Source organism: Nomascus leucogenys, chromosome 19 (genome assembly GCF_006542625.1).
Source record: "Nomascus leucogenys isolate Asia chromosome 19, Asia_NLE_v1, whole genome shotgun sequence".
NCBI lineage: Eukaryota > Metazoa > Chordata > Mammalia > Primates > Hylobatidae > Nomascus > Nomascus leucogenys.
In genome coordinates, this window is record NC_044399.1 from 26,791,356 (window position 1) to 26,817,681 (window position 26,326).

Sequence of the window (26,326 nt, forward strand, 5' to 3'; positions counted from 1 at the left end):
AATGTGTCAAAATATGCAGTTCTTAAGACAAAGGGGGAATAGGTGTAAAAGAGGTCCTTGGTGTTCACAGCCTAAACCTGGACTCAGGGTTGGCTGCTATCAGGGTTGAGGGGTCCCTACCACTGGACACCTTAGATGGCCTGAGAACCAAGCCCACATCAGTGCTATGGTCTAGCCATTCTCCCTCAAAGGGACCCAGCCTCCCTCCAGCCAGCCTGAGGCCCACTAGCATGCAGGGACCTCTGAGAACGACTGACTCCCAGGGATTCCCTGGCCCCTTACCTTCCAGCCTTCTCCTGCAACCAAGCCCAGGGCACATGGGACTTTCCCTGAGCCAAGGACCCAGGCATGCTGTGAGCCAGGGGAAGGGGAGTAAAGAGACTGATGGCTTTTACCCTCCATCTGAGGGTGGAGGGGCTGGGAAGAGACAGGAGGTCTGTGGGAGGTCACTCCAGAGGCTGGGAAGGGACAGGAGGGATTCTGTTGTTCTCAAGTGACCTATTTGATTTCCCCCTCCTGAGGAGTCAGCACACAGGCTGAAAGATGCAGTGAGACACGAGTTTATTGGTGGAGCTGCAGCGGAGTCCTCCCTCTTTCAGGGATAGCCAAGGGCACAGCACCAACAGAGGGATGGAGAGATAGACCCCCAAACAGACACATGGATGGAGCACTCATAGAAACCGTAGCACAGCCACATAGGCACAGAGACACACAGGCCACAGCACCAAGAACACACACACACACACAGAGACAAAACCACAGAGCTAAGACACACGGACAAAGTGCGGGCTTTGGGGCCCCTGCATAGACAGAGTGAGGGCCATGTGGGGAGGGGGCCCCTACTGACCTCCCCCAGGCATAGGCACACCAACAGCACATAGACAGGCAGATGCCCCCAGCCAGCCAGCCTGCCACACAGACAAATGGACTGCAGGGAAAGGATGTTTGTGGCTCCACATGAACCATGGGGAGAGGGCACCACAGGCCTTCAACACACCCTGCCACACTGAGGCCTGGGAGTCCCCGCCCCTGAACTAGTCACATCTATTCCCCTGATTCCCACCCCACTCCCCGCCACACTTTGGTCTTGCCCACTGGGGCTGGGGCTGGGGCTGAGGCTGGGGAAACTGGCAGGTGGAAGGAGGGAGAGAGGAAGGGGTATGGACCTGGCTCGGTCCCGTCTCTGTGATCAGGGCAGCAGATGCTGAGAGTCTGGGGCTGAGCCTCGGCCTGGCAGTGGGGTGAGGGCAGGGCCATGGCTCAGGCTTGGGGTGGCTCCTGGCAGCGCAGGCACTGGGCCATCTCCGGCTGGTACTGCTCTACCTGCAGGGTGCAACTGGAGAATCCAAACCGGGAGTAGAGCCGGGATGAGGCTTCAGCCAGGACGGCTTCAGGGTCAGCGGTGGAGTCTGTGGGAGAGTGATAAGAGCCGGCATCCATCCCGGGGGAGAAAGAACAGGCAGGGACTGAGATAAGGACAGGGAAAGGGGCTGCACAGCATTAAAGCCAGGCGTGAATGGGAGCCTGCTTTTCTTTCTGTATTGTATGAACAGCATAAAAGTGTCAAATGTTGGAGAGTCTCACCCCAGTCAACCGTGCTAACACACTAAACTCTTTCCAGTCTCCTATTCTTTCCTGTCATTGAGTGTCAACATACAGCTCAATGTTTCAGCAGCCATACGACCCGATTTCCCAGGACAATCCAGATGTTAAATATCTGTCTCATTGTCCCTCTAGAGTTTCCATCAAATATCCCACAAATTATAATATTTTTGGCATCCAAATTGCATGACTCTGATTGCTTCTTGCATCTGGAAGAAACTCAAAAATCCTTTGTCAGCTCATGACTCACCATATATATTTTTAATAGTTGAATCATAATGTAGATGCAATTTTATATTCAGCTTTTTTCTCAGCATTATAACATAAACATTTTTCCTAGTTGCCGTAGTCTTCATAAGCATCATTTTTAACAGTTATGTGATACCTCAGGGTGGAGGTGCTGTAATTTACCTAACTGCCCCATCACTAGACCTGTAGGTACTAATGATCTTTTAAAGGGTTGTTGGTTCCCTGTGCTACTTCAAAGAGGGTGAAACCGTGCCCAGAACACTGCATCCAGTGGATGGAGACTCCTTGTCTCCAACATGCACGAGCGCACGTGCATGTGTGTGTGTGTGTGTGTGTGTGTGTCTGTATGTGACAGAGAGACACAGAGAAACAGAGACAGATCAAGAAAGACTGAAACAATTCCAGTAACTCAAGCTATGGTCCCATGTTTGGGGTGGGGTATGTTCCAGGTAGTAACTAGCTGGGGCCAGTGGGACTCACCGATGGCCAGGTGTGCAGAGGCAACGTGGTAAGTGAGTGTAAGGGCCCACAGGTGCAGCTCATGGGTTGCCCGGACTCCTGGCACCGACAACAGCGTATCCCGCACAGGTTCGAACCCCACATTGCGGGGGGTACCTGCAACAGCACCAGCCACGCCTTACTGCTAGGGCCACTCCTGCCCAGAAGCAGCACCCCCACCACTGGATTCCACCTTTCCTATCCTGTATCCACTCTCCTTTTGACCCCTACAATTCACCCTATGCCCAAATCCTTGTTCCAGCAGCAGACCCCATGAGCCAAGCCTTCTTCCCGTACTATCTTCAAAGAAAAAAGTGGTGGCCCAGTGCGAGAGTGAAGTCAGAGAGGGCCACAGGGATGGGGAGCTGTGGTGCCCGACTCACCTTCCATGAGGATTCGAAGAACGTCTCGGAGGGTGGGAGCCGTGGATCCAAGGGCACAGATGGAGAAGAGGAAGGTGCTGATGGGGTCGGCTGCCTTGTATTGAGGCTGCAGAGAAAGAGACCCCTAAGCCCAACAACCAGGGACCTTTCAGAGGAAGATCTAGGGGTATCTTGAACAATCACGACCTGAGAAGCCCCTCAAGACCCTGAAGAGGGGACAGGGAACATGATTCATGTCTGGGAGATTCCTGGGAGGTGGGAGGGAGGAGCTGGAGGGAGGGGGAAGGAAGCTTTGGGACCTGGGAAGGAGTGGGCTGGGATGTGGTTGTGTGGAGGAAGGCTGGCACAGGTCTCCAACGATGGTACCTTGAAGTAGATGAGGATGGAGGCAGCCAGTACCCCAAAGCTCTGCAGGAGGTCCCCCAGCACATGCACAAACGCTGCCCGGACGCTGGTGTTCCCCAGGGGCAGGGGCTCTTCAGGCCCCTCCTCCAGCGGTGCATACTCTGCTCCCCTAGACCCGTGGCTGTGGGGGGGCCCAGCCTGGTGCAGCACAAAGGCCATTCTGAGGAGGAAGCAGAGCAGCTCAGCCCAGGGGCCTGCTCCTGGCCTCCTATGCCCCCATCTCCATGTCTCACCTCCCCAGTAGCCCTTTCCCAGCCCCTGGAAGAAAATAGCGTTTTGCAAGAGAGATAAACAATGCAGCCTGGGAGAAAGAATGCTAGACTTCATACCACACATATGGATTCGGAAGCTGGCCCCGTTACCTAAATAGATATGTGACTTGGGCAAGTCACCTGTTGGGACTGACTGCATTAATGGTAAACTAGGGGTAATACTATCTACCTCATGGGGTGGCTGTGGGGTTTAAATGCAATCATGTTGATGAAAGCCCTCATCCGAGTGGCTGGCCCATGGCAGGCCCTTAACAGAGATCTGCTGACTGAATTTTAGGTCTCTATCCCAGACCCTTCTCAGGCACACCCAGGGCAGCCCGTGGAGAGCTGTGTGTGCATGTCTGTGTGTCTGGTGGGGAGGAGAGAGCCAGCTCTCCCATCCTGGAGGAAGACCTCTCGCCCTGGGCCCCACAAGGTGCCTGCTCCATACTGGGACGTACAACAGGTTGGCACAGACTGCGATGCTGGCGGTCAGCAGCATGGCACCCCCCTCGATGTGGTAGTCGCTGTGCAGCAGGCGGATGAAGGCCAGGTACAGGAGGATGCCAGTGACCATCCAGAGGGAGACCACAGAGGCCAAAGCCCCCAGAGTCTCTGTGGGTGGAGGGGGGAGACAAGCTGTCAGAGACCTGCTTGGGACCCTGACAGGTGCCCTCTGTCAAGATTGGAGAGTCACTGGGCCATGCAGGGGCCTTACCTGAACGGTGCCAGCCAAAGGTCATGGTGCGGGTGGCTGGACGGGTGGAGAGCCAGAGGGAGAAGAGGCTGCCCATCATGCTGCCCACATCCGCCAGCAAATGGGCTGCATCGGTCATGATGGCCAGGCTATGTGCCAGATACCCGCCTGCCAGGGTGAAATGATGGAGTCTGCTTCCATTTAGAAAATATCATGTAGTGTGTACAGGCATGGAAAATAAATTGGGGGATATACACCAAAAATGTGAATTGGGGTTTTCTCAGGTGATGGGACTACAGGTATAATTAACTACTGTTATGTTCTTCTTTTCATTCATCTGTCTTTTCTTTTCTACAATGATATATTTTATTTTAATAACAAGAAAATAGGGTTTTTAGAAGAAGTCAGCCCTGACCTACCGGCTCAGGACCTCGGCTGGAATTCCCTTTGTTGCTCTGTCCCTCACCCCTCCTACTTCCTGAGTCCTGGGCACCCAGCTCCCCTATCCCAGCCATCCCCATCTCTGCATCTGCACCCAGGAACGTTCCTGGGACTCTGGGTGGAGAGTGGCTTGGGCAGGTGTTGGAAGGATGGGGTTTAAGGGCTGCTCCACAACTTACCGACCACCTCCCCAGCCATGAAGACAAAGCACACGGCACAGGCAGCATACAGCTGCCTCCGTGCATGCAGCCTCTCGGGGGTGAGGCCCGGCGGCGGCAGGGGGTCCCTGTGGCAGTGGTGGAAGGGCATCTCCACAGGTTTGGACTCCTCAGGGAGGGGTTCTGAGGGCTCTGTGAAGAGACTGAGGCAAGCAACATGGTTCAACCCGGGCCTGGCCCACAGGCTGGCCTGCTCACTCCACGTCCTCAGTCCCCAATGCTGGCCTCATCAGACCATCTCCTTCCCCAGGCCTGGTCGTATCTGGGAGCTGCATGAGCAGAGGGCCACATGAGAGATGGGGGCTAAATGAACAGGTCAGAGCCCAGCCTCCCTTTTCCTTCCATACATAGAGCCATAGAATTTCACAGCTGGAAAGCACCTTATAGACAGTCTAGTCTAACTTTTTTAAGAGATGGGGTTGGCCAGGAGCAGTGGCTCACACCTGTAATCCCAGCACTTTGGGAGGCCAAGGCAGGCAGATCACGAGGTCAGGAGATCGAGACCATCCTGGCCAACATGGTGAAACCTCATCTCTACTAAAAATGCAAAAATTAGCTGGGTGTGGTGGCACGTGCCTGTAATCCCAGCTACTTGGGAGGCTGAGGCAGGATAATCGCTTGAACCAGGGAGTTGGACGTTGCAGTGAGCTGAGATCGTGCCACTGCACTCCAGCCTGGCGACAGAGTGAGAGACTGTCTCAAAAAAAAAAAGAGATGGGGTCTTGCTCTGTTGCCCAGGCTGGAGTGCAGTGGTGTGATCAGAGCTCACTGCACACTTGCATTCCTGGCCTCAAGCGATCCTCCCACCTCAGCCTACTGAGTTGCTGGGATTATAGGTGTGAGCCACCACACCCGGCTCTCGTCTAACATTTTATTAAATAAATTAGAAGCATGAGGCTCACAGAGTTGGGGGACACATGGAGGCCAACCAGCTAGTTGCTAGAGCTGAGACTAGACCCCAACCAAATCAATTTCTTATGCTAGGCACCCCAAAATGAGCAGGACTCCTGCTGATCTCTGAGAGCTTTTGGTGAACAGGGCAAGCATGTACCTACACAATGATATACAGCGAAGGTGGCCACTGTCATTAGGGCAGTTAGAGTGCTATCAGGGTTCGGAGGATGGAGGGCCAGACTAATTATAATGAGGAAATCAGGGAAACAGCTGTAAGAGGTAACATGCGAAGGGCCTTGAAGAATGGGAAGGATTTTGATAAAGACAGGTGAATGCTATGCCACGCACGCCAAGGCAGTATGAAGGGAAGGTGGAGTGAAGTGTGGAGTGGGACTCAGCATGTGTTCCTGGCCTTGGTGTGCCTCCTTTCCAGGCCCACCTCCCAGAACCTCCACTCCTGGATCCTGCCCCCGCCCTCTCTAGACACGCAGCTGAAGTGTGGCCCTTTAAGAGACAAGTGGGACGTTGGGGCCAAAAAGTCTGATTCCTGGCACAGAGAACTGATGGCTAGATTCCAGAGCTGGGGTTGTCATGGGAGGAAGGGATGCAGCCTGCTATGGCTGAGGATGGCAGTGGGAGGAGCATATTAATTGGACTTCAGTCCGACTGTAAGCACCCAGCAGAGCCCACCTTAACTGCATGGTACCATAAGTCTCCCTTGACAAATGAATGGGGCTTGGGACCTCACCTGGGCATGCCAGAGGCTGAGTGAGGTCAGGCTGAGTGCTAAGTCCATTCTGGTCCAATTCTCACCCCTGCCACTACCCAACCTGAACCCAGCAAGGACAGAATTTTCCACAGAATTCAGGACCTAAATAGAAAATACAGTACTAGAAATACTCATGGAGGTGTGACAAGAATACCCACGAGTAAAAACGATGGCTCCAGATAGAAACGTGATCATAGCAGCAAAGTGGGGCAGGATGTCTGGGGCCTTCTGGCTAAAGACAATTCTGCCAAGTGGGTGAACTGAGTTTTGAGGGAGGTAGGGGGAACATTTGGTGCTTGTACAGAAAACTGAAATACTGGTAGATTAATTTCTTGAATTTCCAAAGCCCCATCCAAGACTTAGAATCTGGGCGTGTATGATTCTGGATGTGTTTCCAGAGGAGATGGGGTGGTGAAGGAGGCTGTGAAACCGATCCTCATTCATTCAATGAGGTGCACCAGGCAGAGCACACATAATGAAGTCTGGTCTGGTGGGAAAGACAGATTGTAACAAATGGCTTACTACACAAGGACAGGTTGATGCTAGGAGGGTTATGAACAAAGCACTTTGGGGTGCAGGGAAGGGAGCACTCCCTCACAAGGGGCTCGGACAACTTTGCAGAGAAAGGCATGTTTAAGGAGATGAGACCTAGTTGGAGACGGGTGTTCCAGACATGTAGAATGACAAAGACGAGGTTTGTGGCCTGGAGTCTAAGCGTGAAGTGTCAGGGGAGGGCTGAGGAGGAAAGTGATGGGCTCAAACGAACATAAAGGGAGATATACTGACTGCTTGAACAAATATCTCCTGAGCACAGAGATGACCTTGCTGATGGGAGGAAGAGAGGAGAGGAGAGGAGACGGAGGGGTCTAGAACAGACCAGGCCAGAGCTTCCCTGGAGGGGCAGGTCGCCTTTCAGAAAATGCTGCAGGATTCGGTGACTAATGGTTATATGAGAGTGAAGATGGACTGGAGTTGGAGACGCGAGTCTGAAGCGCAGAGGCTGGGTGGCTTTGGGGGCAGTGGGCAACATTCATTCCCTGGCCTTGTAAGGCACAGCACAGCCAGTCATCAAGGTGGCCACCATCAACAGGCTGCTCCCTTTTGTTCTGCATAAATTGGGCACTAAGGAAGCCTGGCTGTTGGTGTGTGGGGGTGTGGGCATGTGGGGTGGCTACATGCTGTTTTAGAGACGAGGAAAAGCTGTTTCCTCTCCCTGGCCCTCCGAAACCCCCAACAAACAACCGATATTGAGCGGGGAAGAGAGGTGACGTAGCAGGGGCTGAACCAAAGTCAAAAGGACACCTGAAGAGATGCCAGGCCTACGGCAGAGCCCCCACCGCGTCTCTGCAGGCTCCTGCAGGAAGGGGTCCAGCTCCCTTCTGCTCGCCCCCGCCCCCAACCCGGCTTGAAGGCCCCCACCCAAAGAGAGAGCGAGAAGCACACAGAAGCACCACGTAAGAGACAAAGGGAGAGGGACTAGGAGAGAAACAGAAAGATTGAGAGAGGTGGGGGAAGAGAAAAAGCCGGCGACCCTGCCAAATTCCGGAGACAAATGGACGGTCAGCCGACACACAAGATGGCCCGCGGGGGGTGGGCAGGGAGGCCGGGCGGCCGCTCAGAGGGGCAGGTGGACGGCGGCGGCGGGCGCGGGGGCCGGCAGGGCGCGTTGGCGGTTCTCCTGCCACCCCCGGCCCGCTGTCCCGGCCGCTCCGCGCGCCTCATTTCACACCTCGCCGCCCCCGGCCCCGTCTGTGCGGAGCCGGGAATACCCCCGCTGCCCAGACCGCACCTGCTCCTTCCTCGCCGCCCCCTCGCTTCCCGGCGGCCGTCCGCCCCCCAGGGAACCGCAAGACCCGCGCGGAGCCCGGCCCATCCTCGGGCCCCGGCCCCCATAGCTGGCCGCGGCTGGAGGGGGCGCGCGGAGGGGAGCCCCCGGGGCCTACAGAGGGAGCTCTGAAGCCTGGGCAGCGAGGCGCTCCCGCCCTCGGCCCGGGGCAATGCGGACCTTGGGGCACCGGGCGAAGGCTCCGGCCCGACGGAGCGGCAGCCGCTCCCAGGGAAGGCAGACGCCGCGGGGGCGGCGGAGGGGTCCGGCGGCTTGGGACGCCGGCCGGAGGGGAGTGGGAGGCCGCTTCACCCGAGGAAATCAGGCGGCCGGGAGGAGGCGTAGCCGGCTGTGTAGGGCTGGGCGCTCCGTGCGGCCAGAGGGGACGAAGCGGGGTGCAGCGGAGCCGAGGGACGCGCGGTGCGCCGGGGCGGCCGCCGGGGCCCGCGCCGAGAGAGACAACGAAATGGACGGAGGGTAGTAGGATGGCGCCCCCGGGCCGAGGGCCAGCCTGGGCTGTCCTACCTCTTCAAACGCAGGCTGCCGCCGGCGCCACCGCGGTCCCGGGGGCTCACCAGGCGAGTGGTCTCCGAGCCCCCAGCGGCGGGAGAGGGCTCCATGTTCCCGTTGCCCCGACCGTCTAGGCCCCACCGAGGGAGGGAGAGGCCGGGCCGGCCCCGCGCCAAGTCCGAGCAGCCCGCCGACCCCCGGGATCCCCGCAGGGCGGCGGGGCCACCAGAGTGGAGCGAACTGCAGCGACTGTGGCGCGCGGAGTCCGAACTGCAGATCCCGCTGCCGCCGGAGCCCCGCCCCGCGTGGGGCGAGCTCCCCAAGCCCCGCCTCCAGGCTCCCCGGCCTCTCCCCACCCTTAAGCCCCGCCCCCACTGCCAAAGCCCCATTTCCCCGCGCCAGAGCCCGGTGAGGGCGGCGGGAGCGCCCCACCACCCGAGTTCTGGAGAACTCCTCATCTCCACAGCCCCGTCCCCCAGGCGAGCTAGCCCCACCTCTGCACACAGTCCCGCCCACCGGTTCCAAGCCTCGCTCCTCAAGCCCAAGGACCTCACGACCAACCTTCGTCCAACGTCCACCACTCTGTGCATGCCTGCGCGGGGGTGTCGCCCACCACGCCGTCACCCTGTAGCCCCAACCCTCACGCCGAGGCAGAAACAGGAGTGGACCCATTACCTATCTCCAGGGAACCAGAAAGAACGTGAGGTGAGCGGTGACACAAGGAGATTCCAGGGACTCCAGAAACCCCTCTACGGAGAATCTGGGGTCGGAATTCACGAGCCCAGTCTGCTGCCAATCACTGTACCGCGAATGATCATTTATTTTTATACAGAAACATTGGGTGACAAGCTTCCTGCTCTCCTTCAACCCATTGTTATCCCTGCTTTTCAAATGAGTAAACTGAGACCCAGAGGAAGAAGAGTCCAAGGTCATGCAGGTTGTGAATAAAGGGCCCGGCCTGGACCCCCATCCTCTTTCCCTCCCCGGCTCTGGACGCCGCACTGGCAACTGGAGAGCGCTCACAGTCCTCTTACCGGCGGGGGCGGCCAGTGGAGTCGAGCCGCCTATCTGGTGTCACGGCCACTGTTCACGGAGAGGGGCTGAGGGGCAGCGGGGCAGCGTGTCAGCTAGTGATTCCCATCCTCCACACCTGCAGCGCCCTCCTGGACATTACCGCATTCTGCCTCATTTGGGGGAAACTAAAACCCAGGGGAGGGAGCGACTTACAGCAAAGTCGGTGGCCGAGCCTCAAATCGAAGCTTCAAATGCTCAATGTTCTCTCCCCTCGCACCTGCCGCCACTGTAGAATGGGAGGAGGTGGGAAGAGGATTGTGCACTCGAGGCTGTGACAGTCTGTGAAGAGGAGGGTCCGTAGGAGGAGGGGAGAGAGTGAGCAGGGATGGGGAAGCGTGGAGGGTGGGAATGGTTAGTGAGCCCAGGCAAGAAACTCATCAGCCGCATCCTTCAGAACACACTGGGCGTCCTGAACTTAGGCTTCTGGGGACAGACATCTACCCTCGATATTGTTATTCCAACGAACCCGAGAGTGCGCTTGCAAAAAACAAAACAAAACAAAAACGGGAGCACGTGCCAGATACAGTGGTTGGAAGTGATGGGGTTAACCCGGGAGAGCTTCGCGGAGGAGGTGAGGCTTAAACGGATTAGGAAAGCTGGGCGGCGGGCTGGCTGTTCCGGCGGGGGAGAGTGTGGCTTGGCCCGTGCCAAGGTGTGCGGGCGGCGCGTGCGAAGGGACTGTCCTGCGCCGCGGCTGCGGAGCGGCACGGGAGAGCCACAGGGGCTGCGCGCGCCCTCCGCGCCGTCCCCGCCCCCGGCTGCGCCAGCCTCTCCTCCCCAGTCCAAAGCCCATGCGGGGTGAGGGGGCAAGGGAGCGAGGGGGTCTTTCTCCCTGTAACCTCTCTTTAAGGCACGGGACTTGAGGGACCTCTGTTTCTCCTCGGGTCACAGGGAAGCAAATTGGGGCGGCGAGAGCAGGAAACCACCGGCTAAGGTCACCTTTTCGGGCTACTTATCAGAGCCAAGGTGGAACCCAAGTCCCCGCTTAGCTATGCCAGGGCTCTGGGTACGTCGGGCCCGGCGCCGTCGGTTTTCTAAGCGCCGCACCCATCCTAGGGCTCTCCCCAATTCTGAGAACCCTGGAGCTGGGATGCGCAGCGGCCACCGCGCACTCCGCGGCTCGGATGCGGCAGCCTGGCCCGTAGCGACCCGGGCGGGTGAGCTCGAGAATGGGGAGAAACTGCGGGGTCCCATGCGGGGAACAGGATTCTTGGCACGGCTCAGCCGATGACGACAACAGGGGACATAACAACAATGGCTTCCTCCGGGATTTCCCTTCCCGGGCAGCCCGCGCGGCCAGCAGCACCGAGTGCCGGGAGGGGGCGCAGACGCCCTCACGTGCCCTGCCCTCCCCTGCCGGGAGCCAGCAGGCGGAGAAGGCAGAGGCGCCTCGCAGCGCGTGGCCAAACGTGCCGCCTCCAGAAGCCGAGGGCGCCGGCGGTGGGAATACCAACCTTCGCTTGAAAATTTATGTAAGGAAAGCTTGGCAGCGAAACAGGATGCTTCCACCTGTTCCTCAAAGAGCTATCAAATGGCCCCGTGAACATCTTTGCAAAGGGTCCTCGCGAATGCCAGGCCTCAAGTGCGATTCTCTGCACTGAGGTCAGGATTTAAGCTGGGCTGGAGATTTCAGGCAAATTTTAAAATGTAAGCATGTGGACAAGAGTCAACACCTGACAAGTCCAAGCCAAGCTGAAGAGCATGGACAGAGGAGGCAACCTGGAGGCCCAACTTCTACTCCATTTTCCACTCAGATGTCACCTCCAGGAAGCCTTTCCTGACTTCTCCCAGACTGGGTATGTGTCCCTCCCTGCTTCTCTCAAGGCTCACACTGTGGTTATCTGATCCCAGCACTCACCTCATGGTGATGAAGTCCTTTGCTTGTCTGTCTCCCTGCTACAGGGCAAGCTCCCTGAAGGCAGGAATCGTTTCTTTCTCATCTGTGTCCCCAAACCCCACTAATGGCTCACACACAGATTAAGCCATCCCAGAAAGGAGGAGCTAGTTGAGTGGAAGCAGGATGGAGGAAGTAGGATTTTAGCTGGTCACAGGGAGAATGAGGGAGGGCAACAGCTTAAATGTCACTGCCTCAGGGAGGCCTTCCCTGGCCCCCCACACTAGGTTAATTCTCATGTCATACACTCTCATCGCACAATACTTTTTCTGGGTTGTTTTTTTTTTTTTTCGTTTTGGAAACAGGGTCTCACTCTGTTGCTCAGGCTGGAGTGCAGTGGTACAAACATGGCTCACCACAGCCTCAACCTCCTGGACTCAAGCGATCCTCCTGCCTCAGCCTCCCGAAGTGCTGGGACTACCGGTGTGAGCCACCATGCTGGGTCAACACACTATTTTTTTCTTTCAGCACTGATCATATTGTAACTAAATTGTTACTTGGGAATTATTTGTTTCATCATTTGGCTTCCAGGCTACCATAATCTGGTTTTCCTCCTACTTCACTGGCTGTTTATTTTCAGTCCCCTTTGCTGGGTCCTCTCCACCTTCTCAATCTTTTCTTGCTGAATTAGCCTAGGCCTTGGTCACTCTCTTCTCTTCTCTTTCCACACTCATTCCCATGGAGCTATCATCCAGTTTCTGGTCTTTAAATACTATCCAATAACAGCAGAAAGTAATGATTGTTGAAGCTAGATGCTGGGTACATAGAGAGTCACTGTACCATTCTATTTTTGTAGGGGTTTGAATTTTTCTATTAAAAAGGATTACAAATCGCCTGGCTGGTGGCTCACACCTGTAATTCCAGCACTTTGGGAGGCCAAGGCAGGCAGATCACTTGAGGTCAGGAGTTCGAGACCATCCTGGCCAACATGGTGAAACCCCATCTCTACTAAAAAATACAAAAATTAGCTGGGTGTGGTGGCATGCACCTATAGTCCCAGCTACTCGGGAGGCTGAGGCAGAAGAATCACTTGAATCTGGGAGGCAGAGGTTGCAGTGAGCTGAGATTGTGCCACTGCACTCCAGCCTGGATGACAGGTGAGACTCCATCTCATAAATAATAAATGGCACGTGTTCGGTGGTGATTCTCAGATCTCTCACTTGGACTCCAAACTCATATATCCACATGTCAGCTTGATGTCTCTTCCTTACTGTTTGGTAGGCTGGCCTATCAAGCTCCATAAGTCTAAAACTGAGCCCCTGATTGTCACCCCATCCTGAACCTTCTCTTTCTGCAGTCTTCCCATGTCAGAATATGGTAACTCCATCCTCCCATCTGCTCAGGCCAGACATCCTAGGGTCATCCTCGACTCCTCTATTTTCACTCTACATCCAAGCTGTCAGCAAATCCTGATCCTGCCCTTGTCCAAACCACCATCATCTGTCTTCTTGGTTACTGCAGTAGCCTCCTCCATGGTCTCCATGTTTCCATCCTTACTGCCTTATAGTTTATCCTCAACCAAGCAGCTAGGTAAACATAGGTCAGATTTGTCACTCCCCATCATACTCAGAGTACCAGCCAGAGTCCTTCTAATGGCCTGCAAGGGGTCCTACGGAATTTAGCTCCTCTGATCTCATTTCACACTTCTCCCACCTCACTCCCCAGCCATCCTGACCTTCTTGTGAGTCCTACAACATACCAGGTATGCTCCCACCCCAGGGCCTTCATATTTGCTTATCTCACCAGCTGTAATGCACTCTGCCAGATGTGCTCACGACCTACCTCCTCACATGCTTCAGGTCTTGACTCAAATATCACCTGGCCAGGCCCTCTCTGCTTGTCCATTTAAAAACTGCAACCTGACTGGATGTGGTGGCTCACACCTGTAATCCCAGCACTTTGAGAGGCCGAGGTGGGTGGATCACCTGAGGTTAGGAGTTCGAGACCAGCCTGGCCAATATGGGGAAACCCCGTCTCTACTAAAAATACAAAAATAAGCCAGGCGTGGTGACATGTGCCTGTAATCCCAGCTACTCTGGAGGCTGAGGCAGGAGAATCACTCAAACCTGGAAGGCAGAAGTTGCAGTGAGCCGAGATCTTGCCACTGCACTCCAGCCTGGGCAACAAACAAGACTCCATCTCAAAAAAAAAAAAACAAAAAAAACAAAAAAAAAAAAACCCAAAAACAAAAAAACACTGAAACCTCTCCCCAGACATTCTCTATTTCTATTCCTTGTTTTATTTTTCTCCATAGCTATCATTACCATCTAACATACTGCATATTTTACTCATTTTGTTTACTGTCTGCCCCTCTCGCCAGAATGTAAGCTCCATGATGGCAGAAATTCTGTCTGTTTTACATGCTGCTATATCCCTAGAACAGGGTCCGTACATAATAGTACCCAGTAAATATTTGTTGAAGGTCTTAATAAACTCTGTCTCCCATATTAGGCTCTAATCTATGAGGGAAGAAAAAGAGTTTGACCACTTATCATTGTATCCAAGGTACTAGGCATATATCAGTGCTTGGTTGATATTTGTTAAGTAAGTGAATTGATTAAGGAAAAGAACAGTTTATGGGGAGAAATGGTGTGACAGCAATGGTACAGAGGTGAAGAAAAACAGAAATATTTAGTGAGGAGACCCGTTTGATTGCTGTGAAAGGTTCACTTTAGGCCAGGCGCGGTGGCTCACGCCTGTAATCCCAGCACTTTGGGAGGCCGAGGCAGGTGGATCACAAGGTCAGGAGATCGAGACCATCCTGGCTAACACGGTGAAACCCCATCTCTACTAAAAACACAAAAAATTAGCCGGGCATGGTGGCAGGCGCCTGTGGTCCCAGCTACTCCGGAGGCTGAGGCAGGAGAATGGCGTGAACTCGCGCCACTGCACTCCAGCCTGGGCGACAGGGCGAGACTCTGTCTAAAAAAAAAAAAAAAAAAAGTTCACTTTAGGACAATAGCAGACAATGAGTTTGAAGGGGTAAATTGGCATAAGGTCAGAGTTCACTGCCAGATTTCAAAGGTGGTTTTGCATCCTGTGTGATGCTATGAGCAAAGTAGTAAGATGGAAGCATGCTTTAAGAACAGTGATCTGGGAGCAGTATCCAGGATGAGGCCAGCAATGGGGAGAAAAGTTAGGAGACTAGGACACCAGCCAGTGTGATATGAAAATCCTTTAACTGGGGCGCATCAAGGCTGTGGGAGCTGAGAAGAAGAGACAAATGAAAGAGAGATTTTGAAAAAAAAATTATCAAGCTTTTTTAACCTAAATTTGGGAAAAAGAATGAGTCTACAGTCTTACAAATAGTCGTAACATCAACAGAAATGGAGAAACAAACAAAAAAAATAGCCTGGGGGCAAATTATGAATTCAGATTTTAGAGTGTGGTTTTTCTTTTTCTTTTCTTTTTTTTTTTTTTTTTTTGGAGACAGAGTCTTGCTCTGTTGCAAGGCTGGAGTGTAGTGGCACAATCTCGGCTCACTGCCTCACTGCAACCTCAGCCTCCCGGGTTCAAGTGATGCTCTTGCCTTAGCCTCCCGAGTAGCTGGGACTACAGGTATGTGCCACCACACACAGCTAATTTTTTTTGTATTTTTAGTAGAGACAGGGTTTCACTGTGTTAGCCAGGATGGTCTCGATTTCCTGACCTTGTGATCCGCCTGCCTCAGCCTTCCAAAGTGCTGGGCTTACAGGCGTGAGCCACCGCACCCGGCCTTTCTTTTCTTTTTTTTACAAACCCTGCATGTGGCATCCAATGGAGTGTGGTTTTGAGGCAATAGAACACTGGCATGTGGATGACACCAAAGCACAGTTGTGACAGCAGAAGCCATGGGTGTACACTGACTCTCTAAAGAAGAGAAGAAAGAGCACAAGCAGAAGCTTACGGACCAAACTGCAGAGAAAATCCACAGTCAGAATTAGCCAGGCATGGTGGTGTGCACCTGTAATCCCAGCTACTCAGGAGGCTGATGCAGAAGAATTGCTTGAACCCAGAAGGCAGAGGTTGCAGTGAGCCGAGACCGTGCCACTGCACTCCAGCCTGGGTGACAGAGCAAGACGCTGTCTCAAAAACAAAAAACAAAAAACAAAAAAAAAAAGAAGAAGAAGAAAAGAAAATCCAGTCAGGACGTCAGAGAAGGAAGAGGACCCAGTAAGGGAAACAGCAAACGTATCAGAGATGTAGGAAGAGAACCAGAGAAATGTGCAGAGCTCAAGAAATGAGAAGACAGTGGGTTAAACAGAAAGAAGTGATTTAAGGGCCAAAGTCTCTCCCCAAAACATAACCCGATGTTTTTCACTCCATTTAGTCATTCTGCCTGAAATTTTATCTGTTATTCCTTTTGCATTGATGACAATTAATGACAATTAAGAGGGTGAGGTATTAACTGTCTTTTCACTATAATCTAAATTACAGTGTTTGAATAAGATTGCCTTCTGTCTACCCTGAGGGATGAGATCATTCTATGAAAGCAATAGTTTTTATTAGAAGTATTAAAACAGGAAATGAGAGTGGTAATTTTGGAGTTCTGGCTGCTTGGGAGGACTGGGGGCGGTGTTTTGGATAGCCAGAGGGCAGCATGATGGCACCGGGTAGGAGAACAAGAAAATGGGGTTCTAAGAGGCTGAGGAGAAGGATGTAGAAGCATGGAAAGACACCAGTAACAATTTGCAAATCTTAGGGGAGGGGAAGGACCCTGATTTTTCCTTTCTTCCCAGGAACAAAATGAAATGCAACCTCTCTCCTTATAAAATCAGGAGATAGGATAGAAATAGCTAGTATAATAATAATAGTAATAATAATAAAGCATGTGCCTTGTGCTTTATTCAAATTTAATCCTCATAACAACCCGAGGAGACAGACACTATTATCTCCAGTTTACAGGTAAGACAGGTGCTATTAGCCTAGTGTTGGGTCTGCAAAGTTTGGGGTTGCAGGTCAGAGAGGACAGGGACATGAAGCAGTCTCCTTTCTAGCTGAAAGCCTTCCACCTCCCATCCTGAGATGTCTGGCCTGGGAAGCAGAGGCAAACACAATTGGGTGGGTGATGGTGGTTTTGGTCACATGTAGTATACATGCCTTCTGCCGGGGGAGGGGAAAGAGGAACATTACCTGACATCACCCATGAGAGGATGTGAATATCCCTCACAGCTTTGGTCTGTCTATAGACTTGGATTTTAAAGTAGGAAGGAACAGTCACGGTGTAGATACTGAACTTGGAGTCAGAAAAGTCAGGTCAGATCTCACTGGATAACCTTAAGCAGGTCAATCTGTCTTTCTGGGCTGCACTTTCCTCAATTATAAAATGAAGGCGTTGGATTCAAGTTAAATCTCTGAGGTCCCTTCCAGCTCAAAAACTGTACAATTTGAGAACCTGGTGGTTGAATGTGACAAATTGTGATCTCTCTCTCTCTCTCCCACTGCATATGTTCCAGAGCGTGGTATTTTGGGTATAAATAGCCAATGTCTGCTGTCTGTATGTGTCTGTATTCCAGCTATATGACTAAAACTTTAGTTGTTTGTGGGTAAACAAGGGATGCTTCTTGGTTTTCTTCATGAGAGACCAAATGGCTCTGGGTGGTAGTAAACAAAAAGATCACTGACTCAAGGTATGATGGGAGGGCAAATGATCCAAGAAATGGTTTTAGTCTGTAATCATTCTTTGGCAGTGATTTTTGGTTTTTTACTTTCATTCTTTTTAAAACCAAATCCAATTAAGTCTTGACATCAACCCTGTGAAATGGCACAGGTTTTTATAGAAGAGGAAAAATAGACTCAGAGATGAAATGATTTGTCTAAGATCACACAGCCTGTGAGGGCCAGAGCCAGAGCTAAGATCTAGGGCTTCTGACCCCCGGCTTGTGTGTTCTTCCTAGGACTGAGCTGGGTGTGAGAAGAGCCCAGGCATAGAACACTCAGTTAAAGAGGCTCTGGTTTCTAGGTAAAGGCAAAGAGGAGAGCCACTGGCCAAAGGAGGCCAGGCCGACTGGGCCGTGCTACTCCCATCTCTGCAGCTTCCTGTCTGAAGTGACATTCTATTCAGAGCAGAGCCTCGCAAGACTTACAGATAATGGCTATTTCAAGAGCTATGAACTGTGATTAGTTAGAATGTCAGAGGGCCGTGATAAGAAGTGAAAACATTCTGCAGCCTCTGTCAAGATGCAAAAGGTGTTTACTAACTCTTCCCAGAACCGAATTTGCCTTCTTTCTCAGGGCTCACTTCTATGAAGCAAGGATGCGATCGCCTCTCGGGTTGTTGTGAGGATCCAAAGAGATAATTAGGTAAGAGTGTCTCGGAAAAGCCTCACATTTTTGCTTGTTCATTCAATCAACCAACATTTACTGAACACAGGAAGTGTGTTAGGAACTGGAGGGAATACTAAGACAAATAAGTAACAGGGAGTTCAGGATCACGTTATTATCTCCCCTCTCATCTTCTTTCTGTATCATGGTTTCTTCTTGTCTAGGACCATATGAGGGAAGATGGGCCCTGTAGTCTTGTCCAATTCCCTAGCTAAGTGCTTCTGTCCCAGGGAATTCTGAGCCCAACCTCCAGGTTACATTGGATCAGCAGAGGGCCCTCAGCTATAGCTCATTCAAGAAATCATTCATTCACTCACGTGAGCCAGGCATGGCTCTAGGTGCTGGGGATACAATGGTCAACAAACAAACAAGGTCCCTGCCCTCGTGGAGCTGTCACCTGGGGAAGGCAGCTTTTTTTTTTTTTTTTTTTGAGACGGAGTCTCACTCTATTGCCCAGGCTGGAGTGTAATGGCATGATCTCGGCTCACTGCAACCTCCGCCTCCCAGGTTCAAGTGATTCTCCTGCCTCAGATTCCTGAGTAGCTGGGATTACAGGCACGCAACACCACACCCAGCTAATTTTTTTATTTTTAGTAGAGACAGGGTTTCACCATGTTGGCCAGACTGGTCTTGAACTCCTGACCTCGTGATCGACCCGCCTCGGCCTCCCAAAATGCTGGGATTACAGGCATAAGCCACTGAGCCTGGCCAATGGCAGCTTTTAAATCAATATGCAAATAAACGTATGTTCACCAGCTGGGCGTGGTGGCTCACGCCTGTAATCCCTGCACTTTCGGAGGCTGAGGTGGGCAGATCACTTGAGCTCAGGAGTTCAAGACCAGCCTTGGCAACAGGATGAAACCCTGCCTCTACCAAAAATATGAAAATTAGCTGGGCATGGTGGTGCATGCCTTTAATCCCAGCTACTTGGGAGGCTGAGGTGGGAGGACGGCTTGAGCCCAGGAAGTTGCGGCTGCTGAGCTGTGATTGTGTCACTGCACTCCAGACTAAGACCTTGTCTCAAAAATATATATATATCTATACATAGATAGATAGGTAAAGATACATATAGAGTGTGTGTGTGTGTGTGCGTGCGTGTGTGTGGTTTGCAGGCTGTTATGAGGTGAGGAGAGAGGAGTAGAACCCAGTTTAGAAGGCCTCTCTGAGGAGGCCTGAAGCTGAGATCCCTGAAGGATGAGAGGTCAAGCCCTCCAGGCAGAGGGAACAACGTGGTCAAAGGCTCTTGAAATGGGAGGGAACATGATGTTTTCAAATAACTAGCAGGAAAGAGGAAAGCGGTGGAGCAGAGCCCAGAGCAAGCAGGACAGTGGTTCCAGAAAAGACTGGAGAGGGATGGGCAGGACCACGCTGGGTCTTACAGCCTGAGGCAAGGAATTCGTTACAAGTGCACCTCTAATGCCTTCTGCTCTCTCTACCCGGTGCTGGGGAAGAAATGAGCTGGTTTGTTCTGCTAGTTCTGTCCTCCCATGATAGTCATGAAAGCTTGGGGGTTAAAGAAATTTGGCATGAGACAAACCACCAAAAAAAAATTATCAGCTTCAGCTTCTTTTTAAGTGAGTGACCTCTAAACTCATCTGACCCAGAGACTATGGACTGGGTGGGTGATGCAAAGGTCTTCATCCCCTCTCACTGCACTGAACACAGGCCTACAAAAATAAATTAATTAATTCAGCAGTCATCGTGTCTGCTGCAGATGGACTCCTTAGTTCGTTTGCTTAGATGGTTCTTGAGGTGGAATACTGATTTACAAGTGCACCTCTAATGCCTTTTGCTCTCTCTACCCAGTGCTGGGGAAGAAATGAGCTGGTTTGTTCTGCTAGTTCTGTCCTCCCATGATAGTCATGAAAGCTTGGGGGTTAAAGAAATTTGGCATGAGACAAACCACCAAAAAAAATTATCAGTTTCAGCTTCTTTTTAGGTGAGTAATCTTCAAGGGGTTTGGCGCAATGGGGGCTAGCGCAATGGCTTCAAGGAGGCTGGCACAATGGCTCACACCTTCAAGGGGGCTGGCACAATGGCTCACGCCTGTAATCCCAGCACTTTTGGAGGCTGAGGCGGGCAGATCACTGAGGTCAGGTGTTTGAAACCAGCCTGGCCAACATGGTGAAACCCCGTCTCTACTAAAAATACAAAAAAATTAGCCAGGCATGGTGGCAGGCACCTGTAATCCCAGCTACTTGGAAGGCTGAAGCAGGAGAATCACTTGAACCTGGAAGGCAGAGGTTCCAGTGAGCAGACATTGTGCCACTGCACTCCAGCCTGTGTGACAGAGTGAGACTTCATCTCAAAACAAAACAACAACAACAACAACAACAAACCAACAAGGGGAAGAAAATGTGCACAAATAACTGTAATAAAAGGGAGAGTGATAAAAGCTACAAAAGGGTTAACAGATAAGCATTTTCCAAGTAATAAAGCTTTTTCTACTACATGTTACAGGAGCCATTGAGTGCTCTTGTAAAGAAAACCAGCACTACAAAGTAGTAAATTATAAGTGATGCAAACACTACCTCCTGTAGAAACTCACAGGAAGGGAGGCCAGGTAGAGGCATGCTCCCACGCCTGCAGGTGGGGATGCAAATCCTCCTTCTGCTACCTTTCTGGAAGAAAGTTAGCAATAGAGATCAAGAGCATAAAAAAAAAAAAGAAAAAGGAAAAAATCATTTCGACCCAATAATTCCACTTCCAAGAATGTATCCTTAAGAAAAAAATTAGAGATTTGTTCACGGATTTCTGTTGAATTTTCCTTATAAGGTTATTATATTATCAAATAGAAACAACTGAAACAGCCAAGCTGGGTTACATTATGGGACATGCTCATGATGGCATCATATTTAAGTGACGTTTTTGAAGCACGGTAGTGACTTTTGGAAAAGGCTCAACACATTTTAATGAGATGTGCAAACTCATCATTACGATATACTAGGAGAAATGCTTTGACAGACGAAGTGGGAACAACTGGGAGAGTGAGTGATGGAGAGTCAGGAACAGGGGCATACGACTTGGGTTTTCCAGGTTGTGGAGGTGTTTCCGGGTGGAAGAGAAGGAGGGACCGAGCGGAGAGCCCTAAGTCCTGAAGACAACTGGGAAGGTAACACACCTCTTAAGAAGGGCATGCAGCAGCCATACCTCTCATCCGCCACGGTCAGCAAACCCATTGTGTTTCCTGGAGTGAGTTGGGCCATCCAGATGGGTGGTGCCCTCCTGCTGGAGAAGAGGGGCTCGGCGGGAATCCCTGCCCCAAGGCCTGGCAGCAACGCTCCTCTGCTGCCCTGGGCCGCAGGCCTGCTAAGCCCTCCGCTATCGCTTCCCTGCGCGCAAAATAAGTCCCAGGGCCAATGTGGCCTCCCCATCCACTGCTTCCGGGGGCGCCAAAAAACGACCTGCCCTGACCCGCAACGCGGAAGCTGCGCGCGCACGCGCAGTCAGCTGCTGGACCCGGCCGGTGTGAAGTTTCACACCCAAAAGGATGAAGGGCACCCACCTGGCTTAAGAGAACGACTCCCAGGTAAAGGGCCAGACCCAGGTGAGGAGTCGGCACAGGGTCAGAGGTGCCCTGCACGCTCAGAGCTCTCCCTTTGAGCTCCTTGCCTTGCTTGGTTCTCCTGGGCCGCAGGCCTCTACCCTGCTCTCTGGGGTTCTGCTGCCTGTTCCTTGCCAGGTCTTTCCCACAGCAACGCCTTTTCTCCCTTCTCCAGCCTCTGAGTCCTCTTTCTCCTCTCCCCACTGTCCCACCTCTGAGGGACAGAAGTGGGGTGATTTGAGAGCAGGAGACTGGAGGGAAGAAGCGAGTCCGGGCCTAGCTGCAAGCACTCCCCGCCCCCGCCCCCGCCAGGCTCTAGGACACTTGACTTCTGTTAGGCCGCACACGGTTTGGTCTGAAGTGTTTCTCTCTTAATAGTTGTGGATTGGTGAGGCTCGATGGCTCATGCCTGTAATCTCAGCACTTTGGGAGGCCGAGGTGGGTGGATTACCTGAGGTCAGGAGTTCAAGAACAGCCTGACCAACATGGTGAAACTCTGTCTCTACTAAAAACACAGAAAATTAGCCGGGCGTGGTGGCGGGCGACTGTAATCCCAGCTACTCGGGAGGCTGAGGCAGGAGAATCGCTTGAACCCAGGAGGTGGAGGTTGCAGTGAGCCGAGATCGTGCCATTACACTCCAGCCTGGGCAATAAGAGCAAAAAACTCCATCAAAAAAAAAAAAAAAGTTGTGGATCTTTCTGATTCCTGATCCTGTCCGTTCAGGCTGGGGCCGCCCTGGTCTTTCAAACCCAGCAGTGAGCTTGGACAGACCCAGAGGTGTTTACTCCAGGTAATAGGAGCTCTAGACAAAATCAGGCTCTTTTCCTGGCTTAGACCTCTCCTTGCTTACAGCACCTCTAGGATGTGGGATGTCTGGAGGTCTGTGTAGCTGGAGGAAATGTAAGGAGAAGATGTTTCTTCCTTAAAATTGGAATCTTTCTGATCACCTGAATTCTCCTGCTAGCCACAGATCCCACTCACTGTTATCTTATCCTTGTCCTTCTGTCATCGTTTACTTGCCTAATCCCTGAAGGTAGTGAGTTTCCTGTCACTGGAAGTGCACTTCTCCGTGCTCTTACTTGTAGAAGTTCTCACAGATGCTGCTTCTCCTCTGGCTCAGATCATGTCTACCATGAACGAAGCAGCCCACCAGCTGTCCAGAAGTGGGACGAGCCTCTATGCAGTGCTGGAGCTTAAGAAGGGTGCCTCACCTGGAGACATCAAAAAATCCTACAGGTTCAGACCTCAGCCCTTTATTGATCCTTGGAATTTCCCCCTTAAACCTTTTTCCTTCTGTATCTGTTTTGCTATGTGACTCTTCTTCTTCTTCTCTTTTTTTTTTTTTTTTGAGGGGAAGTCTCGCCCTGTCGCAGAGCAGAGACAGAGACTGAGACTGTTGAGAGTGTGGTGGCACTATCTTGGCTCACTGCAACCTCCGCCTCCCGGGTTCAAGCAATTCTCTCACCTCAGCCTCCTGAGAAGCTGGGACTACAGGCGTACACCACCATGCCTGGCTAATTTTTTTATTTTTAGTAGAGACAGGGTTTCGCCATGTTGGCCAGGCTGGTCTCAAACTCCTGACCTCAGGTGATCTACGCGCCTCGGCCTCCCAAAGTGCTGGGATTACAGGTGTGAACCACTGTGCTCAGCCTATGACCCTTTTGTTTGTTTGTTTGTTTTGAGACAGAGTCTCGCTCTGTTGCCCAAGCTGTAGTACAGTGGTGCAGTCTCGGCTCACTGCAACCTCCACCTTCCGGGTTCAAGTGATTCTCCTGCCTCAGCCTACTGAGTAGCTGGGATTACAGGTTCCTGCCACTATGCCCAGCTAATCTTTTGTATTTTTGGTAGAGGCAGGGTTTCACCATGTTGGCCAGGCTGGTCTCAAAACTCCTGACCTCATGATCCGCCCACCTCGGCCTCCCAAAGCACTGGGATTACAGGTGTGAGCCAGTGCACCCGGCCCTATGACCCATTTTTAAGTCCCAACAAGCCCTCACTTTGGGGCCAAATGGCGCCATCACCCTCTTCATTATAGTATGGGAAGGAGTTTAGACCTTGGATACTTGCCTCCATCCTTTGTACCACGTCTCATGAATTCCTTCTGCACTCTCTAGAGACTAATCCATGTCATTCATCCTAAGCCTCCTTCTCCAGCCATTCTCCATTGCTTCCCCACCCTCCTTTTGGGTATCGCCTGGGTAGGAAACTGGCCTTGCAGTATCATCCCGACAAGAATCCAGGGAATGCTCAAGCAGCAGAAATATTCAAAGAGATCAACGCAGCTCATGCCATACTGAGCGACTCTAAGAAGCGGAAAATTTACGACCAGCATGGCTCACTGGGAATATATCTGTATGATCACGTTGGTGAAGAAGGCGTCAGATACTATTTTATTCTGAATAGTTGTTGGTTCAAGGTACACAATTCTCCAAGTCCCTTAAGAATAAGGAAAGAAGGGTGACCTTCCTTTCCTTATGACAAATGCTTCTGTTGTCTCATTTTCTGGGTGCCAGGAGGATTGAGGGAGGGAAGCTTGAGCAGTCATATAGAAAACTGCTGGACTGAGGCCATTCTCGCCTACCTTTTAGACGCTTGTCATCCTGTGTACTCTGCTCACTTGTTGCTGTTTCTGTTGTTGCTGCTGTTTTTGCTGTGGAGCACTTAAACCACCACCTGAGCAGGGTAGTGGGAAAAAATATCAGCAGAATGTCCAGAGTCAGCCTCCAAGGTCAGGTGAGAACTGTAAGCAGGGACTGTAAGGTAGGAAATGTCTGGATTGGGAATGAAAGAAATGATTGGGGTCGGGCGCAATGGCTCATGCCTATAATCCCAGCACTTTGGGAGGGTGAGGCAGGTGGATCACCTGAGGTCAGGAGTTCGAGACAAGCCTGGCCAACATGGTAAAACCCTGTCTCTACTAAAAATACAAAAATTAGCTGGGCATGGTGGCACCCGCCTGTAGTCCCAGCTACTTGGGAGGCTGAGGCAGGAGAATCGCTTGAACCCAGGAGGCGGAGGTTGCAGTGAGCTGAGATCGTGCCACTGCACTCCAGCCTGGGAAACAGAGCAAGACTCCATCTCAACAAAAAAAAAAAAAAAAGAAAAGAAAAGAAAGAGGCTGGGCACGGTGGCTCAAACCTGTAATCCCAGCACTTTGGGAGGCCGAGGCGGGTGGATCACGAGGTCAGGAACTCGAGACCAGCCTGACCAACATGGTGAAACCCTGTCTCTACTAAAAATACAAAAATTAGCCAGGTGTGGTGGCGGGCGCCTGTAACCCCAGCTACTTAGGAGGCTGAGGCAGGAGAATTGCTTGAACCCGGGAGGCAGAAGTTGCAGGGAGCCAAGATCATGCCACTGCACTCCAGCCTGGGCAACAGAATGAGACTCCATCTCAAAAAAAAAGAAAGAAAGAAAGAAATGGTTGGGGGTGAGAAAGACCTGTGAAAATGGCAGGTTAATTCCTAAATATGATAATTTCAAGTCTTCAAGTCTGGCACTGGGACAAAGTGAAGGAAAAAAAAAAAAGATCGATATGTTTCTGTGCACCACACAACAGACTGACAGTTTGAAAGTAGTAGTGTCAGCTCCTGTTAAGCTAAGGAATGGGGTGGGAGAGTATGTCTAGAGAGGATAGTAGGTGAAGACAGATTTGAGGATGCAATTTTCGTTGTTGTTTTGTGGGTGGTGGTGGTGGTGATGTTGAGATGCAGTCTCAGTCTGTCACCCAGGCTGGAGTGCAGTGGCGCGATCTCAGCCCATTGCAACCTCTGCCTCCCGGGTTCAAGTGATTCTACTGCCTCAGCCTCTTGAGTAGCTGGGATTACTAAAAAATTAGCTGGCTAATTTTTTATTTTTAGTAGAGTCAGGGTTTCGCCATGTTGGCCAGTCTGGTCTCCAACTCCTGACCTCAAGTGATCCATCTGTCTAGGCCTCCCAAAGTGATAGGATTATAGGCGTGAGCCACTGTGCCTGGCGGGATGCAATTTTTTCCATCTACTCAAAAGAAAGGGCCAGTTGCAGTGGCTTGTGCCTGTAATCTCAGCACTTTGGGAAGCCAAGGTGGGCAGATCACTTGAGCTCAGGAGTTTGAGACCAGCTTCAGCAACATCATGAAACCCAGTATCTACAAAAAAAAAAAAAAAAATACAAAAGTCAGCCGGGCATGGCAGTACACACCTGTAGTCTCAGCTACAGGGGAGGCTTAGGTGGGAGGATCACTTGAGTCTGGGAGGCTGAGGTTACAGTGATCTGTGATCATGCCACTGCACTCCAGCCTGGGTGACAGAGTGAGACCCTATATCAAAAAAGAAGAAGAAGAAGAAGAAGAAGAAGGAAAGGAGGAGGAGGGGGAGGGGAAGGGGAAAAGGAGGAGGAAGAAGAACAAGAAAAGGAGGAGGAGGAGGAGGAGGGGAAGAGGAAGAGGAAGAAAAGAAAAGAAAAAAGAAAAGGAAAGTCAGATCATTCCCACCCCAAATAAACTTTTATAAGCTGATTGAACTTCACACCAGTGCCACCTGGTGATGTTAATGAGTAACTGCAAGCTAATGGTTTTCTCATCAGTACACTACAAAAAGTTACTAAACGTTTGTATATGTAAACATATATATAATTCCATCATAGGAGCCAAACGTGATTTTAGAAGCAAGGAAAATAGCGAAGATGATTTTTAAGAGATGAAGAAGGATGAGATATGTAAACCGAAAGGCAGCAATAGTTATCAGATAAGAAAAGCATGTAAGCTAACATCAGATGAGTCATTAGTAGA

The 26,326-nt window shown here is 51.6% G+C and overlaps 3 protein-coding genes across 3 annotated transcripts in view; 2 read left to right on the plus strand and 1 right to left on the minus strand.

Moving 5' to 3' along the window:
• Positions 1–544: 544 nt before the first annotated feature.
• On the minus strand, positions 545–9,205 carry SLC30A3 (solute carrier family 30 member 3). Its single transcript, XM_003270638.4, has 8 exons — positions 8,758–9,205; positions 4,706–4,887; positions 4,107–4,253; positions 3,850–4,003; positions 3,099–3,297; positions 2,733–2,838; positions 2,332–2,466; positions 545–1,409 (listed from the first exon to the last, which is right to left on the minus strand). The coding sequence occupies exons 1-8, from the start codon at positions 9,198–9,200 to the stop codon at positions 1,261–1,263; spliced, it is 1,515 nt and encodes a 504-aa protein (XP_003270686.2). The 5' UTR covers positions 9,201–9,205; the 3' UTR covers positions 545–1,260.
• A 905-nt stretch (positions 9,206–10,110) lies between these two features.
• On the plus strand, positions 10,111–26,231 carry DNAJC5G (DnaJ heat shock protein family (Hsp40) member C5 gamma). Its single transcript, XM_030799996.1, has 8 exons — positions 10,111–10,387; positions 10,708–11,612; positions 17,924–17,992; positions 21,050–21,125; positions 22,644–22,794; positions 23,713–23,974; positions 24,147–24,291; positions 26,182–26,231. The coding sequence occupies exons 5-8, from the start codon at positions 22,682–22,684 to the stop codon at positions 26,229–26,231; spliced, it is 570 nt and encodes a 189-aa protein (XP_030655856.1). The 5' UTR covers positions 10,111–10,387; positions 10,708–11,612; positions 17,924–17,992; positions 21,050–21,125; positions 22,644–22,681.
• TRIM54 (tripartite motif containing 54) overlaps positions 24,263–26,326 on the plus strand; it is a 29,784-nt gene continuing 27,720 nt past the window's right edge. Inside the window, exon 1 of the mRNA XM_030799993.1 lies at positions 24,263–24,291. The gene's annotated coding sequence lies outside the window, so the exon portion shown is untranslated. The remainder of the gene's footprint in view (positions 24,292–26,326) is intronic.

Excerpts from the sequence above, each read along its gene's own strand:
- SLC30A3 (XM_003270638.4), bottom strand. The coding sequence starts at position 9,200 with ATGAGGAGTTCTCCAGAACTCGGGTGGTGGGGCGCTCCCGCCGCCCTC. Across the intron at positions 2,839-3,098 it reads CCATCCTCATCTACTTCAAG|CCTCAATACAAGGCAGCCGA; the intron begins GTACCATCGTTG and ends CTTTCTCTGCAG. Across the intron at positions 2,467-2,732 it reads TCTTCGAATCCTCATGGAAG|GTACCCCCCGCAATGTGGGG; the intron begins GTGAGTCGGGCA and ends GTGCTGTTGCAG.
- DNAJC5G (XM_030799996.1), top strand. The coding sequence starts at position 22,682 with ATGTCTACCATGAACGAAGCAGCCCACCAGCTGTCCAGAAGTGGGACG. Across the intron at positions 22,795-23,712 it reads GACATCAAAAAATCCTACAG|CCATTCTCCATTGCTTCCCC; the intron begins GTTCAGACCTCA and ends CTCCTTCTCCAG. Across the intron at positions 23,975-24,146 it reads TGAATAGTTGTTGGTTCAAG|ACGCTTGTCATCCTGTGTAC; the intron begins GTACACAATTCT and ends CCTACCTTTTAG.